This window comes from Leuciscus leuciscus, assembly GCF_965113295.1.
Source record: "Leuciscus leuciscus genome assembly, chromosome: 5".
NCBI lineage: Eukaryota > Metazoa > Chordata > Actinopteri > Cypriniformes > Leuciscidae > Leuciscus > Leuciscus leuciscus.
Window position 1 is genome coordinate 8945169 of NC_138729.1, and position 14760 is coordinate 8959928.

Here is a 14760-nt window from a genome sequence, read left to right on the forward strand (position 1 = left end):
TTTGTCAAAATCACAGTAAATGGGCTGTATGAAGAATGACATTCGGATCTCATGCGGCATCAGCTCCATGGTCTCACTGTAACTAACACAGCCCTTAGTGACCTAGCATTAAAGCTTTTACAACTACACTAATTAAAATATTACACCGCTTTATCACCCTCACATCGCCTACAAGTATTACATTTAAATAAGCAAGCAGCAAAATAAAAGAAAACATGCATTAAAGGTGCTAACTGGGGAAATTAATATGCATTTATAAAACTGTTAGTTCCAGTCCTCGATTCTGATTGGTCAATAGCTGATTTTTATTCACGATAAAACACGGCTATGACCGCTTCACCCAACGGTTCTATGTATCACTCCACAACACTCCTAGCAACCACTCTTAGCAACGTAAACATATGTTCTGAAGCTTATAGAGGAACATTAGAGTATTGTGAGAGATCGAGTAAGTGAGTGTTCCTGGATTTACAGTAGATATAGCATTTTCCTTCAGGTCAGTCCTATATTCGTAATAATAAAAAAATCTGTTTGAATGTCCGCTGCGATATCTTGTCCTTTGAACAGTTAAGGGGTTTTCCAGTGCTCTGACACGCTAGTCATTTGTCAGTTGCGTCTTGTATTTCCGTATTCGCAAGTTTCAGTCCTTTCAATATAAAGATGTCTTCTCTAGTCTACTGACTGACTCACTCATAAAGACAGTCTTTATAAACCATCTAATGGCGAAATAATGTATGTAACTTCGGTTGCTGTTTATGGTCAGGGACTATTTTTTCCCGCGGAAGGAAGGCTTTTTAGTAATTTTACAAAGTTGCATTGATACATATTTTTTGGCTTTAATATTTGTATTGTGTGGTAACCGTTTTATAAAAGCAATAAGGTACTCGAGGCTATAAGACACGGCTGGAGGGGTTGCAGCCTAACAACACGATACAGCGTTCAGTACAGTTCACGATACAGCACAGTCTCATGTACCTTATTGCTTACAAACAAAATTCAGAGTGCAAGAATATTTGAGCGCACAGATACGGTGGTGTCTTACCTGCGGTCGGGTAAGATTGGCACCCTCCAGCCCTTGATGAAGCTCAGCCTGTTGTCTGAGAGCTCCACTTTAAGGGGTAGTTTGGGCACCCAGACAGTGAGCTCAAGAGGGGCACTCAGGTGCTCATAGCTGAAAATCACCCGAGCGTTCATGGAGCCACGCGTCTCTTTTCCATTCACAAACACATAGTCACAGTTCATGGACACCTGTTGAGGAGAGCAAAGAGAGGTTTGATTGCTTTCACTGCATCCTCTGGAGAGTCTGCACAAAACAAAAGCTCTTCACGGGCAACAGCAAGGATGTTGGGTTGTAATTGGCCTGTGAATTAAAACACTTATTTGAACAAATCAAAATTAATCACATATCAATATTTACTATGAAATCCCCTCAAAATGATGCCGACTCCACATCACACTACCTGATAGTCTTCACAGCAGTGCTTCACGCTCAGATGGGGACCGAAAGGGCATTTTTTTTTAGCATCTCACATCATGAGCAACATGCTTTTAACAAGCTGTGTCAAGTTTAAAACAGACCACTGCATTGTGCTACGTTCAGCTGTTTTTGAACCAAGAATGCATCCTATGTGAACAGCTCCCCACTATTCTGTAAGTATGGTTTGCCATGCCAAGTAGCCTGCAGGTTTGTATGGGTAAGGTGTTAAATGCATGTTTGTTTTTTTTACATTATTTTTTTTATATAATAATTGTACTAAATAACACAATAAATTAAATGACAGGCATAGTTTCAAATTAATGTTCTTTCAAATCAGTTAGCACCAGAAAGGGTTAAAGTGTCATTCTGAGTCACTTTGAACAGCATCAAGTAAACCATGAAAATAATCCATTCAAAAGTATTTCTAAATTGCAAAAGAGGTCTTTTTACTTGAAACATGTTTCCTAAAATAACACCCCATAGGAACTGGGTCTGACAGCTTTTTTCCTGAGGCATTGTTTTTTTTCTTTCTTTTTTCGAAGCAGCAGTTGTTATTCTCTGCATTCTGCCTTTTTTTCTGAGCACACAAACAGATACACCAATGAACACACTACACACACATTTTTTTAAATCTCCAAGTTGTGGAAATTTCACCATAGAGAACTAAAAGAATAGTTCCCCCCCCTGTTATTCCTTCTGGTCTGCCAACACATTTCATATGTACAGTCAGCAGTCTTTAATAATAAATTATTTACTGTAATAGATAGCTGAAGCTTTGCTTTGGGGTCCCATCTATGATTTATCTAGGGGTCTAAGGCAGCTGACACTGTAATCAGAACCTAATCTCCCTCAAATGGAGGTCGGGAGCTGCAGTCCATCCAAGACTGGAGATTCATCATAGTGGGGGATATCTGAGTAATAAAATATGTAGGACTGCTAGACAGCTCCCTCTCTTATCCATACCATCAATACGGGGAATTGATCAGAGGAGATGGCTCTCTCAACAGTAGTCTTTAGGAGAATCTGCGGGGAAACTCTGCTTGCCCACTTCTTTTTTAAAGGGACTGTTATTCAGTGAGAAAAACTATGAATAATACTGCTGGACCCTGCATGACATATGGTGATAGGCTAACAGCACAGGAGGAACAGAGAGCTCTTTTCATGTGCAAATGAAACATTTCCTCGCTTGGCCTAAATCTAGATGAGAGAAACCTCACTAGTAAAGTTTTGATAGTAAAAAAAAAAAAATGTCAATAGCCCTCATTTTTATTAGAGTTGATGATATTTTCTCTTATTCCATCTTAATATGTAATACAGATGCATAGGTCAGTCGTGAAACTCTTCCAAGTAGCTTTCTTCCAATCTTCTTTCAAGCCAGCTGATTTCTTTATCTTATCTACACAACCTTATTTGTTCCCATCCCAAACTGCTCCAGCTCAGTACAGTGTGCTAGATCATTTTCTTTAGCCTTCCTCCTCCCTAGCACCACCTGCCTAGATCTGCAATGGGGATCTCCTTACTTTACCTTGCAGCAACCATTCCACCAAGATCAATCGTACCTACACTCAATTCTTGAACAAACCCTCAAGTTGTTCCAAACCTGAATGAATTTATTTCTTCAGTTAAGCACAAAAGAAGATATTTTGAAGAATATGGGTAACTAAACAGTTGATGGGCCCCTCTGACTTCCATAGCATGAAGAAGAAAAAAAAAAAATACTATGGAAGTCAATTGGGCCCTTACCAACATTCTTAAAAATATATTCTTTTTTGTTCAGCAGAAGAAAGAAATTCATACAGGTTTGGTACAACTTGAGCGTGAGTAAATGATGACAGAATTTTGGTGAACTATCCCTTTAAGTCAAAAACACTATGTGGCGGTATCAGAATATTGCTCTGTTTGCATCCCAATCAGCCAGACTCCACAATGTTAGCTCAACCAGTGGCGAAAGTTCAGGGCGGTACCATGTGTTCTATCGGCCAATGGTATATAGGTGGAGTGTAAAGGAAAAATCATTGTATTTGAAATGCCATTTGGCACTGCTAGAGAAAATTACACACATTACACCTTCAAACAGCTTGGATATTCCTCAAAATATTTCCTTGTACGAGAGAATAAACATGAATGACATGAGGGTGACAAACCGATGACAGAATGTTATTTTTTGTGGTTGAACTATTGTTTAATAGTAATATTAACACTAGTAAGCCCAATAAAAATGTTCACTATTGTTACTATCAATAGCGTGGGTGGGTGGCACACAACAAAAGCAGCAGTAGTTTTGCAGTGTTGCTCATGTCCTGTCTGGTTCCCACTGCACTCTACAGTCTCGCGAATATGTTCATGCTGTGCCACTTCTGTTGATGTGAGCTCAGTCTTGACCCACTTGCTCCTGGGGCTTCTAATAAACTTGGATGGATAATTTTTAAGTCAAAAGCAGTTAAGGACTGTGGGCGTCACTCGCCAGCAGGGGCCGGTTGAAAGTACTTTTTCCGTGCCAGCCAGCAGTCAGAGTTCCACGGAGTCACTAATCTGCCCTGGCAACTTGCGTGGTTCCAGAGGAGTGGCAGGGGCGAGGTCAGGATAGTGCCACCCATCGAGAGGCCTCCAGCTCCACACACCCGCCAGCTGTGTTTAATCCAACAAACACCTCCTGTAACCCTCCACCATCCAGGCTGCCGTCACACAGTTAAGCAGATGCACTTTTATCTGTGTTGATGGTATCATGCGAAGGCCGACTATACATGGTTAAAGACGAACTTACTGCCAACAGCTTGAAGCAGAAACTGACGATTTGATTTAATATGACAGGTAGCCTCTACAGAAACAGAATGGTTTCGTATTTAAAATGCTGGTATCAAATAGAGAGTTCAAGTCCTGAATGCTGATTGGTCAATTCAGCGTTCCAGCTCTGCTAAATTTATGCAATAACATTCTAGAGGCCAAGCTATAGTCACTGCAAAAGTGAGTTATACATTAGAGATGCACAATATATTGGTACTGACCGATATTGGATTTTTAATATTGGATTTTTTTTTACATTTAGATTTATTTAGCTGTCAACACTCACTTAAAGTAAAAAAAAATAATACTATAATAATAATACAAGTTATAATTTAACAACACTGTTAAATGTAATCTTGCAAATCTCAAAATGTTGTGATAATATCAAAATTCACTTAGATATCACTTACGTAGCAATTAAATGACTATGTTAGTTTATTTTAGCCAAAATAGTATTATATTTTATTGTAGCTAAATTATCAGTTATCTACTGTATATAAAACAAAATTATTTTATTATATACAGTAAATACATTAAGTGCCATCCTTCCACCATATATGATATGATAAACATGACTCAAAGTGGTTACTATTTAGCATATTTTGTAGTTCAACTGGAATTCTGTATTGACCAATCAGTACCGAAACTATCCATTTCATAATATTTATGCTTTACAATTAACCTGGGATAGGAGAACGTATTTTAACATTTAAAATAACAAAATACATCATCTTTAAAGGCCGAAGATAATCACATGACATTTGCTATTATTATACATATTATTCAGTCATTGCACCGGAATCAAGGTGTGTGTGTGGCTCATCTATACGTGGTGATTCATGTCTAAATGTGCGTGTTTGCTGTGTTGGGAATGTGAGCAGTGAGGATTCCGGCTAAGTAGCAGAACGGAATGGGAACGTGTGTTCTCAGATGGCCTGTGTGACTAGCTGAGCTTTGAGAGGAGAGATCAGCTGGGAGAGACTGTTCACAGATTCCTGCTCCCAAACACAAAGCCCCACAGGGTCTCATCATTCAACACTCAGATATAACACACAGAGCAATGTAGATGTTCATTACACGCACAAACAAAAACACCAACAAATAACTATACCATTCAAATGTGTGCACAAATTTCAAAAGATACACATCACTGGTCTTATTTTATTACCGGCCTGTATACAGAACCTGCGGCAAACATGATATTAAAAGTAATTTCCATGCATGTAGCATAAAATGTCATTCTCACAGCTCTACATGTAATCATCTGTTCTGGTGTTCCTGTGCAGAAGTAAAAGCTTTGGCTCTAGGCAAATAAACCGTGTTACAATAAATACTCGTGACTACCTTTTGAATAAGATAAGCAAAAAAGATGTTAGTGGGCCCTGTAACCTTTGCCTTCTGTATGACACTTTTTTTTTGCCACTGCACAGAGCATTTTATTGAACTGTCAGGACTCATGTTGTCTCAGCTTGAAGGGCTCATCTTGAATTAGCCTCCAAAGTTCAATAGCCCGGGCGGCCAAGCAAACCAACTCAATAACAGCAAAGCTAATGCTCTGCCCGGGCACCGCGGCACACAAGGCTATTCTGAATCTTAAAACAGATAAACAACGGATGCCCTCACAGCCCCTCTCGGATGACTTATGGATCCCAATCTTGGCGGACAGATGACACTCCAAGGCATATTATTATTTCGCTACATTTTTGATACGGTTTATAGTCGAATTGGATTTCTCCTTTCAGATTTTGTCGTGCTATGGAACAGATGGTGAATATTGTTGAAATGATTGTTTCCTTCAGCAAAGGACACTGCAAAATGTTTTTGTCCTGTATTTACAAGCCCTCAGGTGGAACCAACTGCCCCCTTGTGCAAATAAAGAGAAATAAATTCATTTCATTGACTCAAATACACAACCTTAGCGATTGAATTGAGACGGAACTTAATCCAAGAACCAGATTATGAGGATTTAAAGCAGTAGTTCTCAAACTTTTTTGACCCAAAGGTCTCCTACTGTAGGTTACTGTAATCTAATGTAAAATGTTTTCCTTTTTTTATCACTCTAAGGGCCAGATTTACTCTTTTGATGTTAATGCTATTTTGACCTGTTTAGTAAATCTGGCCCTAAAAGTCATACATTACTGTCAAAAGCCAAAAAAATTATAATCTCCGTAATGTTAGGAATATGTACATTTTGTTATATGAACAAACCCCTCTGTAAAAACCTAACAAAACTGGAAGGTTTGATATGTAAGTGCTACTTGCTCAGTGCATGAGAAAGAACAGTCTTTTGAGAAAAAGACTGTAAAGATATGTACTGTAATCAAAATCTACAGATGCAAATAGATAAAGTGTGACACAATAAAAACTCAAATGTGTATTGTATTGTAGTCTTTCCAGTAGTCTGATCAAGAAAAGTTTTGGATGCAAAATAGCCTAAACGCTCAAAATTAACCAGTGGCTGAAAAAAGGAATGGCTTGCCTGCAGTGTCTTGCCATAATACAAATAGCTTTGGTGCACTGCTTTCTAGGAGACTATTCATTTAAAAGCATTAAACACAGGTCAAGTGTGTGATGTCTGCGGCTGTTCAGTGGGAGATGTTGTTCTGTAGAGCGCTGAACACTTTTGATGTACTGTCTAAGACTGAAAAGACATCGATCCCTCTAGGGGATCACAAAAGCAGTGGCCACAGGACCATATATAAACTCTGTTTAAATGAGGTTTTGATGGTCATTTTATGGTCTCCTAAGCTGTCCACAATTGATTATGAGAATAGTAGACGACATCCTAGTTCACAAAAGCTCTCAACGTGGGTGTGACGTACCTTGATGATGTCCTCGTTGAATGACTTGCACTGCACAAAGGATGACACATCAGTGACGGCTCCATTTATCTCAATGGAAACCACCTTGACAGGGATGGCCACAGTTCGGCCAGTAAGAACTGCCGTGTTGATAATCTCAGTGTCCTGAATATGGAAGAGAGAGAGAATAAAAGCGAGAGCATGAGTCAGGAGGTTAGCAGAAGTTCACTGCTCCAAAAATCTGAATGTTCAGGAAAGCCCCGGAGTCAGTGCTACACTGCTAATGAAAGTACAAAACACTATCTATTTTCAATTTAAAAGCCATGAGCTTCCCTCTTTCAAAGGAAAATGTCTAATCAGTAAAAATTCCAGTCGACTGGTTTTGAAACTCGGGACACCTGAAATCAGAAGAGCTCATATCCCAGGATTGTGACCCCTCAGTTTTAGGCAACAAGTCAACTTATTTAAAGGTACACTGTGTAGTTTTTTAAGTATTTTATTAGCTAAAATAAATGTCTTTATTCATAAATATGTCCTCATTGGTATACAATTACCTCTGCCAATGATCTGACTTATCCTCGTAAGCGAAGAAATTCTTATCTTTATTTACATAGGACGGGTAAGTCCAAGGAGGCTTCCATGTCGTTCCGCCATGTTGAAAAACTATAATAGCAGAGAGGGACAAAAAGCACTAGCCTTCCTCAACGGGTTTCCACAACGCGTTTTCGTTCAGAGCCAGCGTCACGTGACTGAAACCAGCAGAAACGGCGAGAGGCGCTTGTCACTGCCCCGGCAAATTTGAAAGGCTGCACTGCACGGTACTTTGTAATGCAGGATCATACTTATGCCAAGCCACAGGAGAAGGAATCCTCGTCGCCAAAAAAGCAACAAAAAAAATATTTTAAAGGAAACATGACCGGCGAATTAAAAAAACAAGGGTAAATATCGGGATAGCTTTTCCCAGTTGGAAAGAGCTAATGAAGGAGAAAGACTATGAAAGGGACGCTGAAGTTGCCTGCTTTCTTCTCGACAGGTAAGTCAATGTTACAGTCTAAATTACAAGCTTTTTTTCATTGCTTGGTTGTGTAATTCATCACATAGGCAGCATAACAGTAGAACATGTATAGTTAAACTCGATGAAGTGCTATTGGAAGACATGTTGTCATAGCTTCTTGTTACATAACGGCTACAGCAGTTGCAACACGCATTTTGAAAAAGCGAGGCGCTAGAGAGCACTATTCGTTTGAATGCAAAATACAATTTCACCGCTAGATGGGAGAAATTCCTACACAGTGTACCTTAAAAATATGTGTATTTTTGATAATTAAATAACATGGTTATTGTAGAATAATTGGTAACACTTTAGATTAGGGAGAAAATATTCACTATTAACTAGGATTTTTCTTAATAAATAATATAATCATTTGATAGTAGGTGGTTGCTGTAGTGGTTATGTTTAGATATGGAGTAGGGTTAAGGGGTGTAGAATATGGTCATGCAGAATAAGGCATTAATATGTGCATTATAAAGTACTTATAAACAACCTATATGCTAGTAATATGCATGCTAAAAAGCAACTAGCTAATAGTGAATAGTGTTCCCTAATCTAAATTGTTAACAAGTAATGTAGTCACCCACTACATCATATAAACACTCTCAAGAAGAAATAAAAACACACACTTAATATCTTAATGCACCACAAATGAATGTCAACACTTGCTACATGATTCACAACAAAGGTTACAACCAACCATCATTGGAAAAGAGAAACAAATTCATCCTGACATCACAAGACAACTCATGTTACTACTTGTTACATCACCATCAACAATAACAATGTAGATAAAACTGGCATACAGTCAAATAATGCAACCATATTCATTATTTATGCCCCAGTGCATGCTGGGAAGCAGGGCCGGAGTAGGGCCCATTTTCAGCCCGGGAGTTTAATGCCGCTTTCCGTGGCTCTCTCACTGAAAAAGAAATAGACATTTGCGCTTTCCGAGTCCTGTGTAAAACTGCCTTATTTCTAAGTGGCACTGCTGGTCCAATTTATGAGCCGCCCACCGGGAATTCTCCTGATGGCCAATCCGGGCCGGGTGGGAAGAGTGCAAATGGGGATAAACCACAAAACCAGTACAGGCCAATTCAACTCAAAAAGGCATTAATCTAACTCAAATTATGTGCTTAGTTTGTCAGATTTTTTTTATATCATAACTGAAATGCTGCATTGGGATGCATTTCTTGTTTTTATGAAAGTCCTGTAAGTTTAACAATCAATAATAAGTAAATATTTGGTTCTTTTTCGCATTATTTTCTGGAACTCACATAACTTACATTACATAACATGAAATCAAAATTGGGTTGTATTCCGATTATGTGTCATGTAAATGTATTGACCATACTATCAAAACCTGATTAAGCTAATACTCTGTTATATGAAATATGTTTGTATTCATTTGTACAGAATTCTGTCATATAAATGGTTTATTAGAGGGATAATTCAAATTAAATAAAAATAATTTCCTCACCCTGGTGTTGTTCTAATGCTGTATGCCCTTCTTTGTTTTATGAACCACAAAAGGAGAATTTTTGAAAAAAAATATATGGCTCGTCAATAAAATGGCAGAGAATAATGACCAGCATCAAGCTTCTTAAAAAAAAGGCATGAAAGTATCACAGAATGGTCCCATGTGACACGTGCCGTATATTCAAAGTGTTTTGGGGTTATATGATAGGGTTGGCCTTGGTCTTTAATCCACAATTAGTACAAGCCTGCTGTAGCGGACCCCGTCCGAATGATGGCCAAAACTTTACTGATGAGTTTTATGAAGTTTATTGTACTTCACACAAATGATGAAGCATCCACTTTCACTCCAGAAAATGTCATTAAATAATACATTTCAGATTGTTTTTCACCAAACCCTATTGTATACCCCAGAACACTTGGAATACGGAACATGTCCCATGGGATCATTCTGTTATACTTTTGTGTCTTTTAAAAAAAGCTTGATACTGGTCATTATTCACTGCCATTATATTGACGAGCGTGAGCGGGACATTTTTTTATTCTCCTTTCGTGGTCCATAAAAGATAGAAGGTCATACGGCATTAGAACAACAACAGGGTGAGTAAATTATGATTTAATTTTCATTTAAGGGTGAACTATCCCTTCAACCTGGCATAGTCGTGGTTTCGCTTTTTAAAAATATTAAAGTGAACATAACTCAATATACAGACAGGTGAAAGCGCCGTAACAGTGTTATGACCTACATTTTCTAGTTAATTGTATCTTGTGTGCTGTGTCAAGGACATGAATGAGAATTAATGAGTTGAATTACTAAAATGAATTAAAATAAATGGCAAGAGCATCTTCAGTAATTTCTACAAGAGATAAAGCAATATTTTGATTACATAATATTCCAGTAGCTGTGAAGCATTTAAAGATCTTTTCTGGAATCAAGGCCAAACAAGGATATGCATCTACATCTTAAAACGGTTAATAAAATAGTAAAGAGAAGAATACATCCTGTAAAATGTATGAAGCTTCAACAGTATCATATGACAAACTCAAATGGGATTGAGGTTCTCATTCACTCTGTACAAACCTCTCGGGCTACGGCAGCTTCAGCACTCCACGGTAATGGATTAACTTTTAAAATACTCTTGTTCATGAGCTTCCCAATTTAAAAGTTTTCCTGTTAGATGACACATGCAAATAAATCTATGCTTTCAATTACATCTCAAAAGCTGAAGCCAATTAAAGAGCACATTGGCTTCGCAATGGCTTTCCAAGAAAAATCAATTCATTATTTTGGATAGAATTGCTGCAGGGATGTTGCACAACTAACTGTAAATTATTTCCCTTGTGGCCCACAGGAATAAAGCAAAGATTATGCAGCTCTCTCTCCCTCAAGCTTCAATCAAAACAGCACATTCACGAGAAACTTTCCACTGAGGCCATTTGCTTAAAAACAGGCATTTTATATAGTAGAAATAAAAGCATGCAAGTATGAATGAAAAATCCGCAGTCTTATTTGATCTGGTTTTCAATCAACATCACGTTGAAAATAATGTATTCCACATAAAATGACTCGACTCTTCATTTGGAAAAACTTCTTTTCTTTTCGCTTTGCTATCCTAAACTGCTTTCAAGGTGCGACACCAGTCATTGATAGTGAAAACGCAGAACATATTTGAGGTTCCAGATGAGGTGTCATAGGTGGAATAGACACTAACATTTCTATAGATGTGAATTGTTGTGTTAGCATGGACTGGTCAACCATCCAGGGATGGAGTAATAACTTCTACTAATTCATTGTTTTGAAATCAAATTAAAGTCAATTGTTGCTGTGAATACCAAACATGACACTCGAGGGCTAATTCGATATTTTAGTTTTTTGTTTGTTTGCAGATTTAGTTGCGGGGTGCTAGAGCACATTTGCACATGCACACTCTTCAAAAATGGCACTTTATTTTTTTAATAGACTAATAAAAGATGTAGAATGAAATATATAGATTGTACTACACATTATATTTTCTACTGACTAAAAGTAACTTTGCAACTACAGTACATATCAACTAACATGCCAGTATTAGAGTATCAGAAGTTTTGTGCAAAATATCTGCTAACACTTTATTTTGATGCTCCCCCTTAAAGACATTCTACTGACTATAAGTAACTTTGCAAGTACATGTCAACTAACCCGAATCATAACCTAACAGTCTTCTACTACTGAGAATACAGTATGAGATACTGTACTACTACTAATACTAATGAGAGGGCAAAGTTATTTATAGTTTGTAGAATGTCTAAAGTGGACTATCGAAATAAAGTATAACCATAATAACAATCACAGTGGAATGGCACCATAGGATTTATCACTTGTCACATTATTGCATCACAAGTCATGCTGTAGGCTGACTCATTTCCTAAAAAAATAAAAAAATAAAAAACCCTTTATTCACATTTTAGCATGAGAAAAGTCACCAGATGAAATGGGTCGTAAATGTTCGACTTGCAAATAACGTCTGAATTAGGTTCTCTTTAATATCTCCCCACTGAGCAAATGAGTTATTAGCTGAGAATTACTCTGATAGCTTTAGCTGAAACTGCATAATCATAATTTTCATTCAAAGTGCATTACTGGCCTGCCTGCCTTGTTTAAATGGAAGTCCTGGGTACTTGCACTAAGAAATAAAATTCATTATAGGCCCCTGCAATGCCTACCAGCTCAATTCTTTTCCTGACATCTCATTTTTATGCAAGGTAAACTTTAAAGGTCAACAACATCCACCCATTGAATTTATTTAATTCATACGATTCATGTTCAGGAAAAGCCTTTTGTGCTGGTGTTGCCTACCGCTGTCATTTCCTCCACTCCAAGCAAAAAGGCTGAACAGATGGTCATGGACACACAGGGACTCTCAGCAAAGGAAGCTGATTCAAATCCAGCTTTATTTCCGGCAAATAATAACTAAGCACAGAAAAGACTACAAGAATAACAACATTAAGATTTAACTCAGAAGTCTCTCATTCCTTGCAAAAAGCTGAGGTACCACACTGACTTATCAGTTGATAATACCATGGACTTTGCACTTTGATTCAATGAATGCCGTAGTATTACCATAATATATTATGATTTTTTTTTTATTACTCTTAGAAAAAAGAATAATAATAAAATAAAATGGGTGGTTCTACATAGTATCAGAGTTATGTTTGTTTTTGATCTGTTTCCCTGTCTTTTTCATGTCTGAGTTTCACATGTTCCTTTTTTCAGTTTCCCGCCTTTGTTCAGTTTCCATGGTTACCATTATTATTAGTTCATTGGTTTCAGCTGTGTGTCATTTATTTATATATTTATTATGCATCGTTACACATAGAACCCTGGGGTTTGTGACTCAATTTTAAAGAATCCATCATGCCAACAGGAAATTTCTTAAATCATTGCATAAAACTTTCAGGTTATTTTAAATGTTTCTAGTGATAAAGTATGTTTACAAGCTGCTTAATTTATAAAATGTAACAAAAAAGAAAGCAAAATGTATTCATTAAAACAAAATCCATAAAATTATCCCATGATGATCTCCTATGTTCTATAAATATCAAGTGCCTGACGGAACCCTTTAAGGTTCTATATAGACCATACCATAGTATTCCTTTAATTTTTACTATGATATATAGTCAAACCAAAATTTATTCAGACACCTTGCTATCCTAACTTGCAAAAATGAACTATAGTGTCCCGCACCCACTATAAAACATTTTATATGGTGTCTGAATAATTTTTGGTTTGACTGTATACCACTATTTTGATATATTGATTAATATTACATGATTCTCAAGGTAATGCCGTGGTAAGAGTACAATAATACATGTCCAAAAAACCTAAAAACAATAACATGGTTTTTGATAATTTTTTAATGATAGTAATATAGCGCTCTGCTTTAACACAAAGACAGGTCAACGCTGCCCCAGCCCATAACTTCACTCTGAATCATTTTAAAGTGACAGCGATGTGTGAGCGTGCTGGGGAATGCAAATAAGAGTATCATTCTCGTGGCGGGCAGTATTTACAGTGACAGACAGCGAGAGCCGAGCGGTCTCACATGACGGGTGAAACAGCCAGCTCAGATGGATACAGACAGCTTTAGCTGTAAATAACAGCAAGGGAGCTTTTGCAAGCCATTAAACACTTCACACACAGTCAGAGCAAGGTAAACCTGAGCCTCTTATCCACACAAAAGGATACCAAAGATACAGGCTATTTGATATAAAACACTGCCAAGGTGACAGATTGCCCTTATGATGAGATTCTTCTAAGCTATTTACAGTTTTGTGCATTGTGCTACGAATAACCAGCTTGGTGTAGAGCAGCAAATGCTTTATGGATTTTAACAAGGATGTATGTTGCAATAAAATATGAGCATTTTACAGTCAACATGAAATGGATTTCGTAACCAATCTGACTTCCATGACATAAAACAAGATATTTTGACTGATATTTCTGACTGAAACAGGATTTTCAACCTTCAAAGTAAGGCAAGACTAGATTCTTTCCATCAGAAATGTAACATTGTAGAAAGGGGCTGTTCCATACCAGAAAGTGAGTTTAATCCTGAAAAGCCACATGTATCAAACTTTTCCTTTATTTTCATGACTGTCTGAGGTAATGCAATTTATTTTCCACTATTACAAAGCTAAATTAAAAGGTTACTTTGATTATTCAATAAGTAAAAAATGTTTCAAATATTGTAAAGGTGATAATTTTTTATGTTGTTGTGATCAATAAATTACCATAAAAGCTAGATGTGTCAAATATATATAGTATATAAGTGTGTGTGTGTGTGTGTGTGACTTCGTTAACCGGGTATGCTCGGTGGTGTGTCAAAAAATTTTATTCGATGAAAATTGTTTCAGTTATGACTTTTTTCTGTTTGATTTAGTCTATTTAGTTTTGTATCAAATAGAATGTGATTTTCTTGACTGAGATCTGGCAGAAACAGCAGATCTTTCCGCTTGTGCGAGCGATCAGCGGACAGCTTTCCCTGCGCATGAAATCACTCATATGCCAGCAAACCAATTACAGCGAAAATGTGCAAATAAATAAATAAATGACAGCACCAAAAGTTTATCATGTAATTAAGCTTTATGGTAGACTTCAAACAAGGGAATTTGTTAAAGGGATAGTTCACTTT

The 14760-nt window shown here is 37.2% G+C and overlaps 1 protein-coding gene across 2 annotated transcripts in view; it reads right to left on the minus strand.

The window, feature by feature from the left end:
• The window catches only part of tmem132e (transmembrane protein 132E), a 365104-nt gene that overhangs the window by 16248 nt on the left and 334096 nt on the right, over positions 1–14760 (minus strand). For both annotated transcript variants that reach the window (XM_082170701.1, XM_082170700.1), the window contains exons 5-6: positions 7084–7227; positions 1043–1248 (exon numbers count right to left, since the gene is read on the minus strand). In XM_082170701.1, the coding sequence (XP_082026827.1) occupies positions 1043–1248; positions 7084–7227 (350 nt within the window). The remainder of the gene's footprint in view (positions 1–1042; positions 1249–7083; positions 7228–14760) is intronic.